This window comes from Rhinoderma darwinii, chromosome 9, assembly GCF_050947455.1.
Source record: "Rhinoderma darwinii isolate aRhiDar2 chromosome 9, aRhiDar2.hap1, whole genome shotgun sequence".
NCBI lineage: Eukaryota > Metazoa > Chordata > Amphibia > Anura > Rhinodermatidae > Rhinoderma > Rhinoderma darwinii.
The window spans coordinates 55,626,631-55,653,407 of record NC_134695.1 but is presented as its reverse complement, the minus strand read 5'-3'; the positions used below and the strand labels follow the sequence as shown (position 1 = coordinate 55,653,407).

Here is a 26,777-nt window from a genome sequence, read left to right as displayed (position 1 = left end):
ATTTTGCGTGTAGCAAAAAAAAAAAACAGAGGGTGTTGCACTATTTCTCCTTTTCTTCATTGGAGTCATAGGATTTATCCTGCCTGGAGCTCAATCGTCGGGAGACGGTGCAGCGCTTAGTGGAACTACATGGACCAGAACAACTTCACACACCTTCTCTGGATTGTAGATTGTCTATTGCTTGAGGACTGAGCAGAAACGTCTCTAAGACTACAGGTTGGACTGTGTTTCTCGGTGCCGTTCGAGTGGTAAAAAACTTTATACTTTTGTTTTATTCAAGGTGTTTGGATTTCACATGATTTTTGTCTGCTCTGGCCTGAAGGATATTCATTGTGGTCATTAGAGCCAGGATTCACGGATATAGTTCACTTTATGTAGATGGAGATGGATCATCAATCTAGGGATTTATTTCGATTTCCACATTTGGAGTTGAGAAGAAATGTTTTCATCTAAAATGAGGCAATTGACTACTTCATAGAGTTTTATTTTGCCTTCCTCTGGATCAACACTGTAGGACAATAGGTTAAACTTGATGGTTGATCTTTTGGAAACCAAACTGATCATACTTCATACAATTTGCATGGTTACACTGCTAATATGGGTTTGGTCGAACCATGGCACGCCACACTAAGTTGGTAATTGGCTGAGAAGATAATCCAGGATACTAAATTAGCGACCAAGAAAGTGCAGCAAGAGGAGCGGGATTACACTTATTCTCTATGAGGTCCTTCCACAATAAAGTGGGGCTCTATAGGAACCCCACTTAACTTAGCAAATCAATTTCGGAAGGGGTTATCTAAGGTGCTAGACCGCCCACCCTACCATACATTTTTAATTAATAACTGTTAGTAGATAGAAAGAAGAATTGTTTATAATCTTCCAAATGTGAAAAACATCATTATCTTTATAAACACTCCACAATGTTTGGTTTTACTAATATTTTTTTATAATCTTGTGTACTTCTATTTCTTTTTCTGCCAAAAATTTAGTCATTCCCTTTGTTGGAATTCCAATTATTAGCTTCATATTAACCCCTTCCCTCCTCAGCCAATTTTTGGATTTTTACTTTTGTTCTTTCCTCCCCACATTCCAAAAGCTATACTTTTTATTTTATTTTCTGTCGATTATAGTCATATGAGAGCTTGTTTTTTGTGGGACAAGTTGTAGTTTTTCATGGCACCATTTAATGTACCGCACAATGTACTGGGAAGCTGATAAAAAAAATTATTTGTGGGGTGAAATGGGCAAAAAACACTTTTGTTTTTACGGCGTCCATGAGGCGGTAGAAACTACATATTCACCTTATTCTACAGGTTGATACTATTACGGAGATACCTAATTTATATGTTTTGTTTTATGTTTTACCACTTTTACCATTTTGGGGTATATGCGATTTTTTTAATTTTTTTGAAGCGCTAAGCTGACCAAAAAACAGCAATTTGCATGTTTTATATATATTTTTCTTTTACAGTATTCACCGGGAAGGTTAAACAACACTATATTGTGATAGTTCAGACTTTTACAAACGCGGTACCAGTTATGTTAACTTTTTTTTTTACATTGATTTAGGAAAAAGTGAATATGTGAAAAGGTTTTTTACTTTCTTTATTAGTCCCACTAGGGGACTTGAAGCAGCGATCGTTGGATCGCTTGCATGATATACTGCAATACTAATGTATTTCAGTATATCGTGATTCTGACAGTATACGGAGGCAGAGCTTCAAAGGAGTACAAAGATGGCAGACCTGGGGGGCTTTATTAGGCCCCCAGGTTGCCATAACAACAGTTGCAACCGGCCGAACGTGCCGCAGGGGGGCGTGATGGCGTGTAAAACGAAGCTGAAAGTCCATGGAAACTCAAAGTCTATAACAAAACTCAGTCCTGGATCTTCTCCTTTCTTGGATCTTGATCTTTCCTTATGAATCTTTTCCTCTTTAGCGGCGTCAGCAGGTCTTTCCAGTGGCCAATTCCATTTTAGCGTGCCGACCCGTGTAAGGCTACTTATTCCCTCACACGTCAGCCGTGGAATGGCTTAGTTCTGCCTTTCGACAACCTTCCTTCAACACAGTTCGTTAGTCGACCCTTGCGGCACCACCTTCACCATTAATAAGCATATGCCCTGGGCAGACCTGGGGGCCTTTATTAGGCCCCTGGCTACCTTTGCACCCCATCGGAGGCCCTCGATTGCATCTGCGGGCTGCCGATGGGTGAGAGAGGGTGCCATTGATGCAGCATTTAACGGGTTAAACTGCTGCGATCAAAGTAAACTTCGATCCCGGCCGTTGGAGCAGGAGCCCGGCTGTCATCAAGCAGCCGAGCCCCAGCTCGATTCTCAAACTCTTTACGCTTCTCCACAATATCCATTTCTTCACTGAACTCAAGAGGGATCATCTGGAGTCTTACAGGAGCATCTGGGTGGATATCGAGCCTCTACTCAGGGGTGACTGGAGTTCTTTCATTCTGCTACATCGATACCTGTGACAATACAAAAGGTACAATGCTCCTTGGAGGAGTATTCCTCTTCCGGTGCAATTACTCGCACAGATGGTGTAGTAAACATATTGCACTTGGTACCAACACCAATACCCTTGACCCATGTATCTTAAGCTTGAATAGGGTATTGGGTTGACCATCATCTCACAGGACCCTCGGTATCTCAACACTGGTGTCTAAGCACCCGGTCCTAAGTACCTGGGCAGAGGATCGCATCCTCCTTCTTTAAACATTCCTCCATACAGACAGATATGGATGGCTGCCCTTATAGGCTAGGATATCCAAGGGGAGCTGTAGATGAAGTGCTGTTTTGTGGTTCTTCACAATTCTCAGGTTTGTGAAACTATATCCCCATCTTAACAAACCCATTATCTTAAAATCAAGATATGAGTGTACTGCCACGGTTACCTCCCCTGTCAACCTTTCCTAAAGGACCACTCCAATTAAACACAAAGGAATCAGCCATACTTTTATTTGCTGTATTTAATTGCACTCACATTAGGCCTCAGATGAAACTGTGTTACCTGTCTGAACCTCCCAGGTCTAGGTGCACAGTATAACATATAACACTACATCGTGAACTTACGTTACCTGCCCACATCTCTCTACCTGAGTTCACAGTATAATAACAATTCCAACATGATATCCCAAATAGAGAGCAATTAAAACATTTTGCGACTATAGATGTAAATGCATTACCATCCTGAACTTCAAGGTCTAGGTGCGTAGTATAACATAACACTACAAGTGAACTTATGTTACCTGATCTTTGTTCAAATAACAAGCAAATACACCAATATTCAATGGCTGATTCTCCAGTTATTTTCCTGGAGTGGCTTTCTTATTATTTATTATAAATACAGGCAACACCCATAAAGTATAACTACATATTACTGATAACCTGGGATACACCACAATAGAATCTGTGAAGGAACCACAAATGAAAACACAAATAAAAACATAAGGACATCTGGGGACAAACACAAAAGACCATAAACACACATTACAGACATCAAAGAGATAACACCTCACTGTGAACATGTAATTTATGGCCTACTTAAAATTCACAGCTGAATTCCTCCCCGGTTGTGGTTGGTCATCTAGATCCATGAGCACATGGTGGATAAGGCTGTAAGGAGACTCTGGTGCAGCTATTTTGTCCTTTCCTAAATTCAACATTTGATGTAATGTGTGTGGCCATTTTCTTTTGCTACTTTACTAGGCTTTCCACAATTGCTTATACCATGGCAGTTCCTAGCAATATGTCCCATCTGACCACAATTAAAATGTTTAACAGGACCACATTTCTTAGTACCCAAAGACTTGCAGTACTTCGCAATATGGCCTGAGCCTGCACATGCAAAACATTTAATAGTACATGCTCTGCTGGACTTAGGGCAGTCACCGGGTAACGATCTTTTAAAGTTCTGCATGGCTAGGGACGCACTTCTAATTATCGTGCGCTTACATTTGCGTAACACTATCGTAACAGTGTTAACTTCTGATTTCTGGATGGGATCACAATTCGGGACATCTGATCCATCACTGTTACTACTCCCCCCTTTTTTATCTGTAGAGGGCAAACTTACAGCGGAATCAGACCTTGACTTTAGTGTCAAAGACAAGGCCGGTAATATTTTTGAAAAATCCTTAATGATGTTTTGCATACTGGCTACCAAATATGACCTAGCAGCAACCTCATCATTTAACTTGGCAATGATGGCATCCGTAGATGTCGCCTTATCCTTAAATGCATTGATCACAGCATAACACTGTCAGCTGTACATCAATATCATTACCATGATTTCTCAAATCTATCACCTGCGATTCCAGTATGCAAAATTTGCTGATCTCTAACAATTTTACATTGGGCATTCTCTGCCAGTTGTGTCTACAATCCACAAACCCGCTTCACATTATTGACACAATACTGGCAGTGAAAATGTGGGGAATCACTCTTAATTTCTGAGTTATCAGGCTTCCACATCTCCTCATACATACAGATAAGTTTAGCGAGCATGTGGAGCCATTTAGATGTTTTATTAAAAGCGCTCCTCTTGCTAATGCACATCTGATCATGTGCATAAACTTCGTCCAGTAGTGTGGACCACAGCATTCCTGCTTACTTGTATGTAGTGGGTGATACTGGGTTGAATGAACTGTGTTTAGCAAGTTGTTTGAGTGTGGAGAAGTCCATACTCACTCGATCAGAAGTCATCTTGGTCAGTGTTGGTCTCCTTGTCCCTTGCTGCATGAAAAGGGTCCTTTTGCTCCGCCAAAACTTTTTTCCCGACCAGCTGGACCTCACCCGAAGGACTCCAACGTCGATACTTCTGAAGACTCTAATGTGTTGTTTGATCGCCCGACTATTCGTTGCAGCAGAGCAGCACGCCGCAAAGAAGAAATAAAAACGTTAACACTTTAGAAAAAAAAAAAAAAAAAAAACTAGGTTCGCAGTCCTCGATTCTATCCTGTATCAAGCCTTAAATAAAACTGTTGCTCGTCCAAACTTGAAGGTCTTGGCGCACAGTATAACACAACACTTCACCGTGTACGTACGTTAACTGTCCACGCCTCTCCGCCTATCTTTAGTTCACGTTTTAACACAATCTTATTGCACAAAAAACAGTTTTGGCCTTGGCTCTCCAATATGTAAAAGGGCACATAGTAATAGTGGAGTTCACCGGCTAGTGTCGCCCACTACTAATACCTCCTTTATATCAGGGTCACTAGGGTTATGCCTAGTTCCCTTACCTTTTTCTCTTACTATCTTTTATACTTATTCACAGGAATAAGAACGCAGGTACGTAATAAATGGCCTGCCACCCCGGCAGATGAAAATCCTAGTGTAAAGCAAAGGTGAGTGTTAAGCATGTCACACTTGAATGGGACTTGTTAAATACTGGCCTTAATAGCGTCTTAAGTGAGATTAAAGAGTCAGGCAATTTCATGGCACATAAAACACTGACTGTTCAGTTTTTGTCCTGTTAATTGAAATTACACAATTCTTAAAGTGACTAAGTCGGTTACAATTAGGATGTCTGAAATGTTACTGTAACATGCAGCAGCTTCATTACAACAAATACTTTGTAGTCAATCATTCTCTAGTTCTTATTTTTGGCACACACAACCAGGAGTGGATTAAGGGTACCATGGGCCGTCCTCCAGCGAAGCAGGACTGCTCAGAAATTAGGCAGTGTCAACCAGCATCCAACTGCGTCATTACTAAAGCACTGAATGCAGAGAAAGGGAGCTATTCGCACCCTGTCTCGCCAGCGCTAGAGTAAGCAATTGTATCCACATCCTAAGGACGCAGATATAACTGGGTGAGAGGTTCCGCTTCATCCGGATTCTCTGAACCGGTTCTAATTTTAACAACTGGTTCAGGAGAATCTGGGCGAACTGCGCCTACTTTCAGCCTTGGACCCTGGGCACTTGCCCAGATTACCCTCATTATAATCTGCCCCTGCACACAAGTGTAGCAAGGGTACAGGAGTTGCAGTTGCACATGGGCCCTGGTGCCTGAGGGGGCCCAAAGGCCCCTCTGCCACATAAGATATTCCACAGTTTTCACTAAAAGCAATGGGTTGTCCTTGTAATGCACGGACATGACAAGTCCTCCCAGACAAGAGACCACCTTTGTAGCTGCTCTGGATAGTAGAGGGGGCTCCTGAATGGGGATTCCCACCTATAAATTCAGAATACCTTAATAGGGTATTTGAAAATGGGTTTTCTGAACCAGACAACATCATTAAGACTGTCAATGACCTTTTTGCATGCTGTATATTAACCATATGAGGACTGCACTCCACTAATAATAAAATAAAAACAAATAGCAAGCTGAGATCAAAGTTATCTCCCATACAAAGGATCATAGGTTCTTTATTTCTGTCAATGTACTGTGAGCCCTTAATATGTAACATTTCTGAATATAGTCATTTTTTTCTCCTCGATCCGAAACTTTAAAGAGGCTCTGTCACCAGATTTTGCAACCCCTATCTGCTATTGCAGCAGATAGGCGCTGCAATGTAGATTACAGTAACGTTTTTATTTTTAAAAAACAAGCATTTTTGGCCAAGTTATGACCATTTTTGTAGTTATGCAAATGAGGCTTGCAAAAGTACAACTGGGCGTGTTGAAAAGTAAAAGTCCAACTGGGCGTGTATTATGTGCGTACATCGGGGCGTTTTTAATACTTTTACTAGCTGGGCGCTCTGACGAGAAGTATCATCCACTTCTCTTCAGAACGCCCAGCTTCTGGCAGTGCAGACACAGCCGTGTTCTCGAGAGATCACGCTGTGTCGTCACTCACAGGTCCTGCATCGTGTCAGACGAGCGAGGACACATCGGCACCAGAGGCTTCAGTTGATTCTGCAGCAGCATCGGCGTTAGCAGGTAAGTCGATGTAGCTACTTACCTGCAAACGCTGATGCTGCTGCAGAATGAACTGTAGCCTCTGGTGCCGATGTGTCCTCGCTCGTCTGACACGATGCAGGACCTGTGAGTGACGTCACAGCGTCATCTGGCAGAAGCTGGGCGTTCTGAAGAGAAGTGGATGATACTTCTCATCAGAACGCCCAGCTAGTAAAAGTATTAAAAACGCCCCGATGTACGCACATAATACACGCCCACTTGGACTTTTACTTTTAAACACACCCACTTGGACTTTTGCAAGCCTCATTTGCATAACTACAAAAATGGTCATAACTTGGCCAAAAATGCTCGTTTTTTAAAAATAAAAGCGTTACTGTAATCTACATTGCAGCGCCTATCTGCTGCAATAGCAGATAGGGGTTGCAAAATCTGGTGACAGAGCCTCTTTAAACCATAGTTTTGATAAGATGGGTGACATGTTTGAAACATGTTAGTATTTTACTTGTTTCAATTTTGAATGGCTTTATTAGGCTCATGTACGTAGGGTCTTTAGCCCACATCAATGGGTAATTTAAGTAATACCCTTGAAGAGGGGGAAAGTATTGATTATTTCCAAAAAATACTGTAGGCTGTACATACAATGCATAAATATAAAATATTCTGAATTTTTCTATCAGTTCGGTGTAATTTGAAAATATTATGTTTGTAAAACATTAACGTCTATATATTCCTAAACAAGGTCATTACTATGGGGTAAAATGATGCCGTTCGAGTTGAATGTACTGGAATATTGTATTGCAAATTGTTGGGCATAAAATTCAATATATACCATAATGAAACAAGTCCCTCCCCCCCTCCCTTTACATTTTACAAATTGACAGCTGCCTGTTGCTTAGTCGTCCACGTGTAATATTGTTCTGTCTTTCATTAAGAAGTAGGTCTCCTGGCCAGATGAGATATTTCTGCTCATGAATTACATCTTTCAATAGATTTTTTTTTTCCAGTTTAGTGAGGTTAATATAGAAGAAGTAATGAAAACTTGATATTTCAATCTCAATTTGCAGTACTCTCAGGCTTCTGGGTAATAGAATGCTAAAATAGGTTGAAGCCAGATTATTCTCTGAACCTCACACATGAGGTAGTTATTTCTCAGCCATAAGGTTACTGTTAAAATCTCACCATTGCAATTTTCGTTAAGTAATCCTTAAATAACAGACATTTTTAGACATATACTCCAAATCGGCAAGACCAGGTGCCCACCCAAAAAAAAAACTCCTTCATGAAGACTAACCTTACAGCTTACGTAACCTTTTAGGTTACGTTTCAAAATAAGCTGTCATATGTGAGTACATGAGGAATAACAATATTTATGGCCATTATATTACTTGTATCTTGCATTTTTTAGCAGTTTTCCCCTCTGCAGGCTCTCTAACTCTGTTTTCTCCCAGCTAGTGGGTGGAGCCTAACTGCTACCATGTCTTCTATTCACTGCACACATAGAAGAGGAGAATCCTGCTCTCCTATCTATCTATCTATCTATCTATCTATCTATCTATCTATCTATCTATCTATCTATCTATCTATCTATCTATCCCATATATGGAAGCTGCAGCAGCATGGAGGAGATTATACACCAGAAGTAAGCAGTGTAGCCGAGAATCCAGTACTAGGGTGACATAACTCTTAACAAAAGCTTACGTCTCTTATCTCCTCCCCCCTTTCCATAGACTTCTATAGGTATCGTATGAGTCTTTCTCTCCATGTTCCCTCCTTCCCCCTCCATAGATCTCTATGAGCAGCGTGTCTATGTCTCACTCCCTGCTGCTGCCTCTCCATAGACTTCTATGGGCAGACTGTGAAGCGACACCCCCCACTTCCTGAAGTCGATCTCCACTGCTCTGTGACTAGAGATGGGTTTTGCTTAAGGTCTCCCATGTACCTCAACAGACAATGAAAAGATTTTGAAAAGGTTCACCATTGTGACAATTAAATTGAGATCAGATGTCATACTGGTGATCCCTACCTTGCTGGAATATCTTGGTGATGGGTAACCATAGCTTACACGTTGCCAGCGTAATAGACACACTTAGGTATACCACCATTCTGATATATAGAACACAAGTCTGGAGCACTAGATAAACCGGTTGTAGAATTATCTTTCCCATTATTAGTCTTCCCTTACATATTCAATAGTTTGGTTGACAGCTATGTTCCCTGACTCCCCCATAGATTATTGGATGAATAGGGAAAATGGGATAAACAGCTGACAGACTCCATTTCCATCACTTATCTCCCTGGGAAACAAATGATCAAAGAATTTCAAATGTAACCAATTTCATCCTTTCCCTGTTGAAACAGAATCCATCAAGAAAACTAACTAGATGACCAGCTTTAGTGGAAGGTCATAAAAGACTAATGTACTGCCTGATTTGGGAAGACTAATGGCCATTGAATAATAAAAAAAATATCTATGGTGTTGAATTTTTTTTTTAAATTATGCCAAATACTCATACATCAATGCAGAAAATACCATTTTATAGGTCAATATTAAATTATTACAATCCATGTATACCATCCTCCACAACATAATTCAGAAAACTAGGAAATAAATGTGTCTCTAAACACCATTTGGTTTCTATTTAAAAGGTTTTTCAAGCCTTGTAATATTCCACAGCTCATGAAGTTTTCCGACAGGCAAGGTAATTGCTGCCTCATCAACACAAGAGGAGGAAAGCCCTAAAGGCGATCTGGTTAGGGATGTTTTTTTTGCCGTTATGCACTAGAATAGCTGTACATTATCCTATCTGTTCCAGTTGTTAACTTCAATACTTGCTATATTGTCGTTATCGTGAAAATTAATTTGTAAGGCTTTTACTTTTCAATTTCACTTTGTGACTAATGCACATCAATGTAAAACGAATCTCCATGCTAAAACGGCAGTAAAATGACCCCCCTGAAGCTAAAAGGAGCCTAGAATCACAAGCGTGGCACATTTTAGCTGCTGACATACTGTTCTGTCTCATGGACAATTTGTCAATTAATTCACCGCTTAACAGAATTAAATATGGGTAGTGTTCTGCTTGGCTTTCAAAGCGAACAACCAAGAATGTCTCTCATATTTATTATGGTAGGTGTCTGGCAACTCAATAGTTAAAATGTCCTTTTCCCCCTGCATTTAGATTCTTGAAAGGGGGCAAAGTATGCCGTCTGTTATATCTGGAACCTCAGTGAGGTTAGCTGTACATCATTAAAAATATTTGCATGCATACCGTGAAAGGCCAAAAATTGATAACATTTTAGTAACAATGACCAAAGAAAAATATACAGGAGGCGGGTGTAATATAGTCTGCAAGAAGAATATATAAAATGTGATTTAACAAATGTGCAGAAGGTACCCAAAAAAATCCAATTAGAGGTTTTTTGTGTCAATTCAATAATGTTCAACACAAAAAGAGTTTAGTTTGTAACAACCCCAAAGACCTAGATGAGTAAATGCCATATCAGTAGAGGTAACAGTAGATTAAAGAAAAAAATATTTTATTATTTCCAGTAGTGCTTCGAGCAGAGTCCCTACTTCAGATCAGGAGAAGACTATATGGTTATATAGATTTTGATATAAGACATATGTATAGTTATTCATCTCTTTATCCGTTGTTAGCGCCTGTATATGGATATCCATCTTTCTATCTGATAAAGGCCTGTTTTTTCCCGTTTTGTTTTTTATATACCTTGTAGATAATATCCCATGTGATGTGGTGCTAATTCAAGCCCTTTGTGGGTGTACATGACAAACTGGAAAAGAAAATTGTGACAATTGACCCATGACCATAACATCAATTGCGTAATATAAAATCTCTATCGGGATAAATACAATTTTGGATGTTTGGCATGGAAGAAGATATATCTAATATACATTCAAATGGCCAAAAATAGAACCTTTGCTTGTTATTTATGGTAGCACATGTGGCTTTGTGATGGTGTCATGAAGCTCATTGACAGCAGGATGAGTGGCAGACTGTTCAAATGACAATTTGCTGCCCAAAAAAATTACAAAAATTCTAATAGAAATCTTGGGAATGAACTGGGTCTTTGTATTGAATGCTGCAGTCACAACTATAAGAGCCCTTTCACCACAAAATGATTTAGGTACCTCACCTGGGTCCTGCATTACCCTGCTCTCCTCTCCACTTCCTGTCAACTCTGGCAGGGGGTTTAAATCCCCATGCACCTAACATTTACTGCTTCTAGTACCAATTACGGGTCCTGACTTCCGATCCTGACCTCTGTCTTCAACTGTGACCTCGTATCTTGTCTGTTTATGGTACCTTTGCCACGTGGCTTTCTTCAACCTCGTTTTTGTCAGCAGGGTTCTGTAGTGTAGTTGCTGACAGAATATGTTGTAGATTGCGACTTGGGAAGTACTCTGCAGTAAAGACTACTGCTCCATGATGGGTTAACGGTGAAGACTGCCTTTGTCAATATGATTGTGATATAGTGGGTACACTATCTGCCTTTGTAACCATAGTGATATTATTAGCATTTTAAAAAATGTACTTTCTTAATATCATGTGTCAATAGTCTTCTATACAGCACTGTGTGAAGCTGCTCAGTGACAAGCCATGTGTGCTACCAGCAGGTAGTGTTTATTGGTATAACATTGTGTCAGCGGACATTTTTGCCATTGGCCGCAGTCTCCAGATTATGTGGTCAATAGGCCATGTGTATAATTTAAAGTCCATACAAGACTACATACAAGGTGTTTCCTTTCTCTTAAATTTGCTGCAGAATAATCTGTATGGGCCATGAACTACCGATACATATATAACATTAATATATTTATATGCAAAAAATAAAAGACGTCAGCTCTCAAAAAAAGTGTCCCCTTATCACCCATACTGTGACATTTCGGCTCCAACCAAAGTAATTCTCAAGCGCTGGTTGAAGCTGAAATATTGCTACTTTGTTGAATAAAAATGGCACTTTTTTCTATTTTTTGGAGTACTGCCATTTTTTCTTTTTCGGATACAGACTGGTTGGACTACATGGTTAAGTTCCTTGTGGTTTGCAGCCTTTAAATATAGTCAAATACTGCTGCTTTTTACTTTTATTGTGATACATTTATATGGGTATTACATGAGGATTTTTGGCACAAGACCCACATTTTATGTTTACTAAAACACTTTTGATCAGTTTAATATATATTTTTTTAAGAACTAGATTTTTAACTGTGGAGTAAAAGTAATGTAAACTATACCTAGAAAAAAGTCACTCTCCACATATAACAAAATATACCTAGACATGTAAAAAGGTAATTTTTGCCAAACCATATTTTTCAGGCTGTGAAAAAGAATGTAACTTTATCGAGACAAGCTGAAAAGTTTTATTAAATTCGATTTTCTTGGATATCACTTGAAATGATAGTATACATTTCAATAAGCAACTATTAGACTCTAATCTGTCTGCAGCAGGCTGTCAACACTCGTCACTGCCTGCCACCGCCTAAACCACACACAGACACGCAAACGTTATAGTCCGATGGTGTAAAATGTCCATTGGAATGATATAATGGAATTAAAATCATGAATATTACATAGACTTGCATAAAACTGCTAAGTATTTAGATTTTAATAAGATATATCAAGTCGTAGCTTTGGAAATAAAGCTCAACCGCAGGAAGAAATAGAAAACTCAACCGTCAAACCAGTTTAAATATCAGAAAGTTGGACCGGTTTCTACATTCTCCGTTACAAAGCAATATTGTTTATCCATATACTCTACTGCGTAAGAATGATTGCCAACTTGCAAGACAAAAATAAAACTACCTATAGTTGAAATTTGATCAAAAACAGTAGCAGTGTCTTGAACGGCCTTGGACCTTGAGTCTGGGGGTGTTCGAGTGACCGCTGATTTGAAGATCAGACCATACTATGACTAGAGCCAGCAATGCTAGATGCCCTGCTAACATAATATTTATTTTTTTGACTTGTTTGTTTTTTTAAAAATGTAAATTTTTCAATTAAATGTACGGAAACATCAGAGAACTGACAAAATACAAGTAAGCAAAGGTAAAAAACCAGAGGCCTGCAAGTCATTGACAAAGAAGGCATCGTAATAATGTGGAGAGATTGCTTGATAAATAACAGACCAAAAGTCGGAACAAAAGACTGATCGTAGCAGGGAGACTGCCAGGTCGCTACCTTTTGAGTTTGTCCTGGCAGACAGTGGCGGATTAAGTAGACCATAGGCCCTGGGCTGTTCCACAAACTTGGGCCCCCTTTCCCCACAGCCGCTCTGCTGTGTCTATAGTGAACACCACCTTTCTGTGCGAGCATTGACAAATGGGTGTTACGATTCCTCTTGTCAAAGGGCTGTGTCCCTACATACTGACCGTCTCCAAGCAATGCTGACTGTATCACACTGTGTAGGGACACATCCTCTTGACAATGGGAATGGTAACACGCATTTGTCTATTAGTCCTGGTTAAGCAAAGACTTTATGTGGAGTACAAGGATTTCCTACAACAGACATTTCAGAAGAGCGAACCGATCCTCTATAGATCCAGTGACTCACAAGTGACATCTTCTCTGATGGGAGTTGTTCTCTTTTCTTCTACATCTGACACAGACCATTATGGCGACTTCTCCTGATGAGACATCTTTGCTCCTCGCTTCTGCAGCCATTTCCAGCCTCTATAGAAACACAAAAATTCAGACACCAAGGCCCAGATCCATACACCCCTTTTACTCAGACTAATAAATTAGAATACATACAGACCCCAGACCTTCTAAACTATTGTAGTCCCTAGATACCCCTAAACAAATACAGACCCCAGAACAAGCACCCTAAATAAATAGACCACAGAACAAGCACCCAATTCATACCTTAGACCAGACCCCTAAATACAGACCTGACCCCCTAAACTAATACAGACCCCAGACCAGACCCCTAAATACACAGACCCCAGACCTGACCCCCATAACTAATAATGACCCCAGACCTGACTCCCTAAACTAATTACCCCAGACCAGTCCCCCTAAATACAGACCCTCATAAACTAATTGACCCCTAAATACAGACACAATGTTGTGTCAAGTTTTTCTGCCGGAATTCGCGGCAAAAATGCATTGTGCATGGCGCGGCCTTGGGCCCCACCGAGCGCCTCGGGCCCCGAGCGGCCGCACAATTATGATCCGCCATTGCTGGAAGAGTGGCTGCTGGCTAGACGGATGCAAAACTGGAACAGGTAGATGGTACCTTGATGGATGGAGGCTTGACTGTTGATCACGGATGACAGGTGGATAGCATACAACGGAAGACAGGCAGGCAGCTGGACACAGGCAGGTAGCGGATTACTGGACGCAGGCAGGTAGTGGACGCATGCTGGTAGCGGATCACAGGATACAGCAGACAGGTAACGGATTACCGGACACAGGCTGGTAGGGGATCACAGGATACCGCAGACAGGCTGATAACTGATTACCAAAAAAGAGAAGACGCGCAAAGACATGCAATAAAAAGGTATGTTTATGCACAAGAATAGTACATCTAAGAAAACAAACTATAAAAAAGACACACGACTACAGAACAACATCAAGAGGTATGCAGAACGTGTACAGGAGTACGCAACAAATGGTACTACAAATGGTAGTAGGTAACAATAAAAATAAATAGTACATACAATTTTCATAGAACGGGAAGGCAACATACAGGTGGTAAAGTGCAATACAGTATATGATCCAACACCTCAGATAGCGTCCACACCAACGCGCGTTTCATCTAAAGCATTCTTTTAATATGGTACAAATGCGCCACCCCAGGAAGAATGCTAGCACCGAATGCACGTTCGGGTGGACGCCATCTGAGGCGCAGATATTTATGGGTCGGTATGTTATCTATGTGTTCATTTATCTATGTGTCTTACTACCTTGGTCCTGTTTGTAGCACTTTATCTGTTGGATCATGTACAGTATTGCATTTTATCACCTGTACATTGCCTTCTCATTCAATGAAAATTGTATGTACAATTTTATTTTGATTGTTTCCTACTACCATTTGTTGTGTACTCCTGTACACTTTCTGCATACCTCTCGATATTGTTCCTTTGCAGTTCTGAAGTCGTGTGTCAAATTTTTTATTGTTTTCTTACATGGCATGTCTTTGCACATCTTCTCTTGGAAGATGTTATCGATCTGTTGATATCAACTTAGATGTCATCGATATCAACTTAGATGTCATTGATATAAACTTAGATTTCATCGATATCAACTTAGATGTCATCGATAACATGTGGATCCTGCGTGTCAGAGACATGCATGACCCGCTGTCACCAAAACAGTCAGTCCCGCTGACTCTCAAAAGGTATAAATATTTTTTTAAACAAAAACAATTACAAAGTTACACTAAATACTACAATACATTATCTTAGTAAAAAAAAAAAAAAAAGTCAACAGGTTTACATAGCCATTTAAGTGTAGTAAAAAAACAAAGTTCAAACAATCCCAATTTTAAAAAACACATATAAAACTCGAATTATAAAATTTAAATAATCATGTACCTCCATACCAATATTTTTTCTAAAACTAGAGCACGCAGTTAGTGGGATAGACTTGGAGGGTGAAGACATGGGTCAGCAGGACTAGGCAAGTAGCTGGGTTAATGTAGTTAGGGGCAGAAGAAAGGGGTTCAAGAAAAGGAAGGCCAGTGATGATGCGAGGCTGTCAGTCTCAGAAATGGCAGCCCTAGTGGATACTGATCTCCCTAACAGCCTGGAGAACCGCCCAGCTAGTAGTCAGTGGGATGGTAATGCAGGTAAGGCAAGACAATTTGTGCTGGGGGAGAGAATTCAGGCAGGGGTGGCGGAATATTTAAACTAGGGCTGAGGAGGTAAGTCAATGTAGAAAATAAAGGGGTAGTTAGGTTAGAGAGGTGTCTAGCTATATTGGTATGGGGAGAAATAGACTGTGGGACAGTACTAGGCAACAGGATAAGGAGATCCTCTTGTTGCAAAACAACACTGAAGATAAAAATGCCCAAAAATTGTCAAATCACATTTCTGATACTGAATGTGAAAAATTAAAATTCTACTTAAAATGTATGTTCACAAATGCCAGAAGTCTAGCAAGCAAAATGGCGGAGCTTGAGGCCTTGGTACTGGAGGAACATATTGATCTAGTTCGTGTGGCTGAAACATGGCTAGACTCTGTACATGACTGGGCTGTAAATCTACAGGGGTTTATACTGTTTGGTAAAGACAGGGAAAATAGGAAAGGTTCTGGTGTATGTCTGTATGTGAGAAGCGATATGAAGGTGAGTGTGAAAGAGACAATAGTGGGTGAAGATTGTGATGGAATTACAAAGGGAGGGAAACACTAAAAAATTTATTGTTGGTGTAATCTATAGACCCCCCCACCCAATATAACTGAGGAGATGGAAGGTCAGCTATATGAACAGATGGAACGGGCTGCACAGGGGTGTACTGTAGTGATAATGGGACATTTTAATTGCCCAGATATTAATTGGTGTCAAAGTTCGGCTACAACTGCAGAGTGGAGAAATTTCCTCAACCTGTTGCAGGAAATTCTTATGGCCCAGTTTGTGGAAGACCCGACTAGAGGTGAAGCTCAGTTGGATCTGGTCATTTCAAACAATGCAGAGCTGTTGGGAATGTCAATGTTCGTGAAAGCCTCGGTAACAGTGATCACAATATAGTTACATTTTACCTATACTGTAAAAAACAAACACAGGCTGGGAGTGCAAAAACACTTAATTTTAAGAAGGACAATTTCCCCAGGATGAGGGCTGCAATTCAGGACATAGACTGGGAAGAACTAATGTCAAATAATGGTACAAATAATAAATGTGAGATCTTAAAATCCACATTGTATAATTATAGTCCAAAATTTATTCCTATAGGTAACAAGTATAAACGACTAAAATTAAACCCCACATGGCCTACACCTTCTGTAAAAAGGGCAATATATGACAAAAAAAGGGCATTTGAAAAATATAAGTCTGAGGGTACAACTGTAGCCTTTGCAAATTGTAAAGAACTTAATAAAATCTGTAAAAAAGTAATAAAATCAGCAACTATACAAAATTAAAGGCAGGTGGCCAAGGATAGTAACACAAATCCCAAAAAATTCTTATGTATGTATGTAAATGAAAAAAAGCCAAGGTCTGAACATGTAGGAATCGTGTCAACTGAGAGCTGGTCACAGGGGATCAAGAGAAGGCAGAGTTACTAAATGGGCTCTTTAGCTCTGTCAGTGCTGAGGAGCTGATGTTGCCGGTGCCAGTGCTGTTAATGCATCAATTAAAATACTGAATTGGCTGAATGTAAATATGGTCCAAGCTAATTTTAAATAAATCTGCCCAAGGCTTCGGGACCAGATGGGTTACAACTAAGAGTTCTTAAAGAGCTTGGTTCAGTTATTCATTTCCCCTTCTTCATAATATTCAGTGTCTCTAGTGGCTGGTATAGTGCCAAGAGACCGGCACAGGGCAAATGTTGTGCCTATTTTCAAAAGTACAGAGGGACATTGACCCAAAACATACTGCGAAAGCAACCCAGGAGTTTTTTTAACCAGTTCAGGACCGGGGTATTTTGAGCCTTCAGGACCAGACACCGTTTAGCCATTTTTAGCATGTGTTCGTTAAATGGCTATAACTTTTTTATTTGTTGGGCTAGCGACTTCATTTCTGCAATGTTTTTTCCGTAGACCCTGCTGGTTTCTTTTTTTTTTCGTTTTTATACACATCCTTTTTGCTATTTTAGAATTTTTATTCTTAAAGTTTGAAAATAGTAAAATAATAAGCTTTTTTACATTTCAGCTATTTTTTTTTTTTTGGTAATTACATAGTTTTACCCTAAAATAGACCTTTTATTTGTGATAGTCATTGTCTACTGTAAATTTTAATATATTACATGTCTATATTAGGGTAATTGGTGTCCGGGCTAGCATTACGACAATGATTGGCGGGAGGGGAACGTTTTTTGCGGTGGGTATTTAATGTGTATTTATTAATATTTTTTTGCACTTTACTTTACTTTTATTTTTTTATTACTATGGTCTGTCCCTCAAAAGGTAAAAAAAGACCATTGGGGAACTTTATATATATTTTTTCTTTCTTTTACACCATGCTTTTCCACTGTAACTGGAGCTGCACAGCAGCCCCAGTTACAGGGGAAATCAGCCCTCTCATAGTGACGATTGTCACTAATAGGGCTGTACTGGGTCTAGTAAGACCCAGCAGCAGTCTGTCAGTAACGGCACCCGGTGATCATGTGACCAGTCACATGAACACCGGGAGGAATAGAGACAGCGGCGCGGCCGCTGCCTCTATTCCTATACACAGCATTCATTGAGCGCGATGTACAAGTGATCAGAGAAGAAAGAAGCAGCGAAAACTGCTTCTATCCTCTCCTCAGGGTCCCCAGCATTTAGGGACAGCTGGAGACCCGACATTCAGCTGCCCAATCTCTCGGGCAGCAAGTTAAAACCCGAGCCGTAAAAAGTCTATGGCTCGGGGTTTTAAGGACCCTGACCGCTGGCCATAAAAACACAGCCAGCGGTCGGGAACCAGTTAAGGCAAAGAAGTGGAATATTCTGCAATGGCCGAGTCATTCACCAGATCTCAACCTGATCGAGCTGCATTTCACTTACTTAAAGAGACTCTGTCACCACATTATAAGTGCCCTGTCTCCTACATAAGGAGATCGGCGCTGTAATGTAGGTGACAGTAATGCTTTTTATTTAAAAAAAACAATATTTTTTCACAAAGTTAGGAGCGATTTAAGTTTATGCTAATGAGCTTTCTTAATGCCCAAGTGGGCGTACTTTTACTTTCGACCAAGTGGGCGTTGTACAGAGGAGTGCATGACGCTGACCAATCAGCATCATGCACTTCTCTCCATTCATTTACACTGCACTAGCGATATAGATATATCGCTATGTGCAGCCTCATACACAAGCCCTAACATTACTACAGTGTCCTGATAATGAATACACATGAAATCCAGCCTGGACGTCATGTGTACTCAGAATCCTGACACTTCTGACTCTTTTTTTGTGAGATTCCGGCAAGTGAAACCAAATCTCGTTTAGCTCCGAGATCTCGCGAGATTTCGTATCCGTTGCTGGAATCTCACAAAAAAGAGTCAGAAGTGTCAGGATTCTGAGTACACATGACGTCCAGGCTGGATTTCATGTGTATTCATTATCAGGACACTGTAGTAATGTTAGGGCTTGTGTATGAGGCTGCACATAGCGATATATCTATATCGCTAGTGCAGTGTAAATGAATGGAGAGGAGTGCATGATGCCGATTGGTCAGCGTCATGCACTCCTCTGTACAACGCCCACTTGGTCGAAAGTAAAAGTACGCCCACTTGGGCATTAAGAAAGCTCATTAGCATAAACTTAAATCGCTCCTAACTTTGTGAAAAAAGATTGTTTTTTTTAAATAAAAAGCATTACTGTCACCTACATTACAGCGCCAATCTCCTTATATAGGAGACAGGGCACTTATAATGTGGTGACAGAGTCTCTTTAAGACAAAACTTAGGACAGAAAGACCCACAAACCAGCAACAACTGAAGACAGCTTCAGTAAAGCCTGGCAGAGCATTAGAAAGGAGGAAACCCAGCGTTTGGATGTCCATGGGTTCCAAACTTCAGGCAGTCATTGTACAGAATCCTTTGCAGGCAAAGTATTAAAGAAAGCCATTTTTATTTATGGTAATGTTAATTTGTCAAATTACTTTTGAGCCCCTGAAATGAGGAGTCTACGTTTAGGAATTGCAACCAATTTCCTACACAAACAGGATATTTTTGTTCAACCCCTTGAATTAAACCTGAAAGTCTACACTTCAATTGCATCTCCGTTGTTTCATTTCAAGTCCAATGTGGTAGCATGCAGAGCCCAAATCAGGAAGATTGTCTGACTGTCCAAATAATTCTGGTTTAAACTGTATGTAGTATAGTTCAGTCTATGGAAGATATTTATAAATTACAAGCTGATTTGGACACACTGAGTGTTTTGGCATCCACTTGGCAAATGAGGTTTAATGTAGATAATTGTAAAGTTCTGCATCTGGATACCAACAACCTGCATGCGTCATGTTCTAGGGGCAGCTATACTGGGAGAATCACTTGTTGTGAAGGATCTGGGTGTACTTGTAGATCATAAACTAAATAACAGCATGCAGTGTCAATCAGCTGCTTCTAAGGCCAGCAAGATATTGTCGTGTATTAAAAGAGGCATGGACTCTCGGCACAGGGATATAATATTACCCCTGTACAAAGCATTAGTGAGGCCTCATCTAGAATATGCAGTTCAGTTCTGGGCTCCAGTTCATAGAAAGGATGCCCTGGAGTTGGAAAAAGTACAAAGAAGAGCAACTAAACTAATAAGGGGCATGGAGAATCTAAGTTATGAGGAACGATTAAAAGAATTAAACCTATTTAGCCACGAAAAGAGACAACTAAGGGTGTGGGGGGGGGGGGGATGACATAATTAACTTATATAAATATATGAATGGCCCATACAAGAAATATAGTGAAAACCTGTTCCATGTAAAACACCCTCAAAAGACAAGGGGGCACTCCCTCCGCCTGAAGGAAAAAGAGGTTCAATCTGCAGAGATGACAAGCCTTCTTTACTGTGAGAACTGTGAAGTAGCCAACCGCAGGAGCTGGTCACAGCAACAACAGTACATGGCTTTTAAAAAGGGTTTGATAACTTCCTAGAACGAAAAAATATCAGCTCCTATGTCAATGTGTAGAATTTTTGTTTCATCGCTTCCCTTTTTCCCATCCCTTGGTTGAACTTGATGGATATATCTTTTTTCCAACCGTACAATGTAGTCTGACACTTTACAGTCATAGACGGCTTAATGCAATTTTGCATCAAAGCGTAACATTTTGTAAAATAAATGCATAAGTCATGTTTGTGGCTAAAAGTCTCAATCAGAGCCTGAGATGCATAACACCTACTAAAAAGTTAAAGATGTGCAGAGCTCATGTATGCAACCTATGCCTGCATCAGTATGCGCACATCTTCACAAAATTATCAGAACTGAAAAGATCAAAAATCTCAGCGGACTATATGCCAGTAAACACTTGCGCCACAGTGTCGATAAATAATCTAAGGTGCAAAGGTTGATTAGATAGGCAATTCTTGTCAACCCTTTAATTTAAAAAAAACCCCAAAGGCCTAGTTCACACGCAAAATATTCCTTCAGGAATTTTGAGGCAGATTTTTACCTGCCTGCACTTTCCTGCCACGGTTTTCGTGGTGTTTTTTGCCCGCGGCCATTGAGCCCCATGGGAAAAAAATCTTCTCCGCCTCCCATTGACATCAATGGGAGGCGCGTCGGATGACTTTTGGCACTGATTCAGATGTGGTTTCCGCATCAAAATCACTACCAAAAAAACTCAAGGGGAACCGGGCCTAAACGGGACAAATCGGAAAGCACATCCTCTCTGATTTGTAGAAAAATTCATGTATCACATCTCTGGGCATTTGTATTAGAAATACTCCTTTCGTTGGACATTGACATTGGTGACAGTAGTTCTATATACAGATACTTAGTTGACAAAGCTGTGCAACAATAATGCGCCCGTGCAAGTAGAAATCCAGATAACTCATCCTCCTGGGTCCCACAAAGTTTCACTTACCTTGTCACTGCCAATTACAAGAATCATGGGGATCTCAGTAGAACTCGGCAGTAGACCTTAATATCCCAGCAGTGTTGTCATGAGCTGTCTGGGAATCTGTATCTTGGGTGGCTCATGAGAAATGTCATGCATTTGTGGCAGGCTTCAGCTAACAACTTGTGAAGAATCTCAGAGTCAGTACGGCAACAGAATTTCCATTTTTTTATTTTTCTTATTTCATTTTTTTACAGTGGGTCATAATCAGTACACTGCTTGAAGTTCAAAAATTACCACACATTAGCTAAGAAATCCGCTAATATCAAATTTTACATACGAGGACAAGTAGAACCTACGTAGCTGGATATCATGTAGGTTTTTATGTGTCACAATAGTACAGCTTAAAGGGGCTGTCCACGCACGGGTAAATGAGGACCTATCTACCGGATAGGTCATCAGTGTATGATCGGTGGAGGTTAGACACCCATACACCACAGCAATCACTTTCTCCAGCTGCCACCGGATGTTATGAAGGGAATGCAGTAGTCTGAGCCGGAAACAGATGACTCCGACTTCTGCATAGCGGCCGTGCTGCGGAAAAACAACTCTGCTCTTATTCACTTGAATAGGAGCAGAGCTGCAGTACTGCAGCTCGGCCGCTATTCCGTGACTGGAGCCATCTGCTTCCGGCATGGACTTCTGGTGCCTGGAGCATCTGATCGGTGTGGCTGACCTGTAGATAGGTCATCAGTTGTCCGTGCGTGGACAACCCCTTTAAGGCCAACAGCAACCAGACAGTTGTTATGGTTCACCATGCAATAACTTAAACATTTTTGGTTTCCACCAGTCTGCAAATACATAATTTAGATAAGACAAAATTGGCTAATTCCACATCCTGACCGAGATCTTGGAATAAAGAAGTTTTGTTGACAACCCGGTGAGTGCCTCGACATTTTCTATTTTGTCTCATTCAAGTTATCTTGTGCTATACTGGTCAATGAGCACCTCCGGGGCAACTCAGCTGCTATAATCAGCAAGGATACGAAAACCATTTGTTATACTCCAGTTATACCGGCGATTCTGGTTCAACAGTGCCAGCCTTTTTCCCTTCTTCCTATTTATATAATTTGGATAACCTTTTTGGTAAAATAATAAACATAGGTTTGTATTAAAGTCCATGACCGCTGCTTGCAACTTAAGACAGATTTGTTTAGAATAAAGATTGTGGGTGGAAATTTTAAGCTAAATAAGTGGAAGCAATTTTTTCAAAATTGACACACTTATGTACCACCGTAGGAGCCTAAATATATTCGGTCTTGAATTTGTTTAGAATTGAAGCGAGTTGGGGTTAAGAAAAATACTTTGTTTACGTAAAAAATGATTGTGAATCCAGAGACTCGGTACAAAAACGCCTTCTTTTTAGAACAATATGTTTCCTGAGCTATCAAATGTGTCAACCATCAAAATACAGTATTTCATTGTAGCTGAGAAATAAATTTTTCCTAAAAACTGTATGCAAATGTTCTATATAATATAAATGTGTTTTGCTTTTATGTTGGAAAGACTCCAATATTGAAATATTTTGACATTTAATTTTTTTCTCAAGCAGTCGCTTATGGTTAACACTATACATATTACGGTTTTTCACCACGCTTATTTACAGTCTATTCATGACAAATGACAAGCAACATTTTCAATCGCTATATGGTTTCAGGTATAATATCTAGTATTCATCAAGTCAATGGCTTAAAAAAGGCAGCGAAGTAAGCACCACGTATCGAAGGTAAACATTTGCATATTTTGTTGTGGCTATAAAATAGACTAGAAATATTACATTATTTTGACATTTTTAAAAAGTTTACCTTATGAAATTTTAGGAACATGATTCTCTCAATTTCATGTTCGTTTCATGGGTAAATAGTTTGTTTACCTTGTTTATATCCAGCTTTGAATAGATCTACTAAGTGCCATTTGACTCTGGTTTACTGGATTGTACGGTCTCCAACTAGAATTCCTTGGGCCCAAAAGAGGAAATATTTTTGAGACAACTATCTATAAAGAACGTGCATGTCCACGTTTAACCGCATCATAAACTTTGTCATAATTGCATACGCATTAACCTATAAGAAATAGCCTCTACTGGCAGGCGACTGGCTGTTCTAAATGGGGTTGTCTTCTGCAGGACTTTGTTACATAAAGGGTCCATAATCGTGTCAGAGCATGCGCCCACTAGAGAATCTTCTGGTAGTCTGATGGGCCAGTGGATTTGGATGTTCTCATATTATGACATTTTTTTAATTCAAGACTGAAGGCCCTTTTACACCGGCCGATAAGCGGCCAGTGCAGCGAGCGCCCATCAACGAGACATTGTGGATCTGCGCTCTTTTGCTCCGGTCACAAGGAGCTATGGATGGGGATGAGCAGTCGTTACTCAGATCGCTCGTCCCCATACATTATTATAATGCCGGCAGCGCGTCTCCGTGTTTATACAGGGAGATGTGCTGCCGACAATGATAATATTTCCCTTTTTTAAAACTATACGACCAGCAGATGATCGAGCGTTTGCTCGGTCATCTGCTGAGCGTTCCTCTGTTTACACAGGGCAATTATCGGCAACGAGCGTTATATGAACACTCGTCTGCCCGATAATCGTCCAGTGTAAAACCCCCTTAACACAGCCAAGTTACTAATCTAATCTTAAGCCACCCATAGGCTTAACATTGACGGATGCCATAGTTTTCATTGGGATGGCTTACTATCTTATGTGTATAAGAGGGTCCAGTGGTATGTAGTCGCCATTTGCCCATCTTCCTCTATCAAAAATTAACATAAATGTTTGTCTCCGATAAATGTGAATATTTATGAGCGATCAGAGGTGATAATTGCCTCCCAAAAAAGTATCCAAAGTTTTTATTTGGCAGTAGAAGTTAAAACAATTTAAAAGAAAATAAACTCTGCATTAAATTCATTATTTTGACAAAAACAATGGAATAATACAAAATCTTGTATTAACTCAGCAATGTGTCAAGTGTATTTTAACACAGGTAATAAGAAATGTAATAAATAAAATAGATATCATAGTTTGATAGCAGCTCGAAGTTTTGCAGATCTCCCGCGTGGATTTTCAAGAACATCCTGGTGCTCGGGTGTAAGAACCTTTCGTTGTAGAATTTTCCATTCTGGATTGGGCTGAGGATTTGTGAACTCTTCATCATCTTCTATGTCTGTAAAATCTCTAAAACGTCCTTGTCTAATCCTATACCCAGCACTTAGATTTGGCTTCTCATCCATGGCAATTCCACACAGAAATCTCTTAACTATCCGATCTTCTAAAGAATGAAAAGAAATGGCAACAAGTCTTCCTCCTGGTCTTAGAAACTTCTGAGCTGTCTGGAGTCCTGTGTGGAGCTCGTTGAGTTCATCATTCACAAAGATACGGAGAGCTTGAAATGTTTTGGTTGCCACATGTGCTGGACGCTGGAGAAGATCTTTGCGATTATAAAGACAAACACCTAAAAAACAGAACAGAAAAAAACAAAACATCAAAAGCTTAAAAGCCTATATCTACTAAAAAAAATTCTTCCATATCTCCTTGGACTATTGAATCGATTTCATAACCAATATTAATGCAAACTAAATCCTCATGATGAAATCTGCACACTCACAAAAGCAGATCTACAACAGTTTTGACCAGGCTTTGTTCTTAAGACCATCCTTGGAATTAGTATGGTGGGAAACCAAATATGATCAAAAGAGAGAGATTTAGCCCTAATTAGGGAAGAGTTTCCATAATATTTGTAGCTACAAAAAATGAAAAATGTAAAGTCAAAACAAGGAATAGTGCCTAAAGGTATGAGATTGTGTGCTCACACATCATTAAAACGCAGTGTGAACTCGACTAAAAGATATGAGGAAATAAAAAAACAAAACAAGAACAGATGAAAATATCGGAGTTACAAATAAGTGTTATTTAAGAAGTTGTCTTTCAAAGCCAAACTTTTTTCCATTTTAATAGAACTGGCCTGTCGATCAGCTGATTGTCATGTGTCTGGATGTTTTAAATTTATATTACGTAATACCCCACAGAAGGAAAATAAATAGATAAAATTATATAGACCGTAAAAATGGACTTAAAGAATGTACGAAACAAATTATAATGAAAGTCACATGTGAAAGCAAATAGGTCCCACATGCATTATTGCATTATAAAAGCGTGTGTGTGGACAATTCCTTTTTTGTTAGAAGAGTCCCTCAAAAATAATCTGATCACAGGCTGTCCCACTACTGTAAGTTTAGGGATCACCTGTAATCTGCTGCGGTACCTTGTAGCAAGTGATCAATTCCAATGCAGCATCACCACAGGAGAAATGGTCCATTACATGGAAGCTATTAAAATCAAATGTGCAGTCTGTTTATTGGGTCCTCCAGAGACGAATTTGCGGCTCCTCTCCACTCTGGCTAAATAATAGAGGTCTCAAACAAGTGACTCCCCTTGGATAGCTCCAAAAGACAAAAAGGGTATTAAAAAAGGGGGGTTGGACTTTAGTCACTGATTTGCATTTAGTTGACAATTAGGCAGAAAGCATATCTCCATAAAAAAATAGTTATGGGTTAGATCGATAGAGATTTTTTTTTAATGTATTTAATTACAATTATTTTTACGGTATTATTTTTAATTTTTGTTATTATTACTAAAAGAATAGCACAGCATTACAGACAGGAGTTTAAAGGGTTAGTGGCATTTAACTTGAAAAATGTAATCTGAGTGGTTTCATTTTCAAATGGAATTTAGTATCACTGACCTCTCAGAAATACTGGGTTTTGAGTGAAATTTGAGTGAAATTTCCCCCTCTCCTAGGGATTTTCCGTTCTAGCATGCCTGATTAGTGGGCAGGAGCAAAGTCAGAATAATGTGACTGCCTGCATTCAGAGTAGATCTCCTGGCCATCATGATTGCATTGTTTTCCATTTTTTTTTTTAAAATCAATTTAGAAGAGGTGATTAATATAATTTTTGGGTGTGGGGACCAGATAGAACACAATTATTACATCATATTTTTACATAATGCTTCTCTTATGTGCACACAATAAGGTCCCTTAATGGAGAACAATGGTAAATAATGTAGTGCTGTTCTAAAAACTAACAAAGGAACTCTCCAGGCAAAACGGATACACTGTATTATGCCTAGTGCAGGGCCTAAAGGGGCATTAAATGACAAGCATTTACCACTGCATCATACTCTGAGCCTCGGGTCTTG

The 26,777-nt window shown here is 39.8% G+C and overlaps 1 protein-coding gene across 3 annotated transcripts in view; it reads right to left on the bottom strand.

The window, feature by feature from the left end:
• Positions 1 to 21,748: 21,748 nt before the first annotated feature.
• Positions 21,749 to 26,777, bottom strand: part of METTL15 (methyltransferase 15, mitochondrial 12S rRNA N4-cytidine) — a 197,243-nt gene continuing 192,214 nt past the window's right edge. For all 3 annotated transcript variants that reach the window (XM_075837727.1, XM_075837728.1, XM_075837729.1), the window contains one exon: positions 21,749 to 25,032. In XM_075837727.1, the coding sequence (XP_075693842.1) occupies positions 24,596 to 25,032 (437 nt within the window). In that variant the 3' untranslated portion in view covers positions 21,749 to 24,595. The remainder of the gene's footprint in view (positions 25,033 to 26,777) is intronic.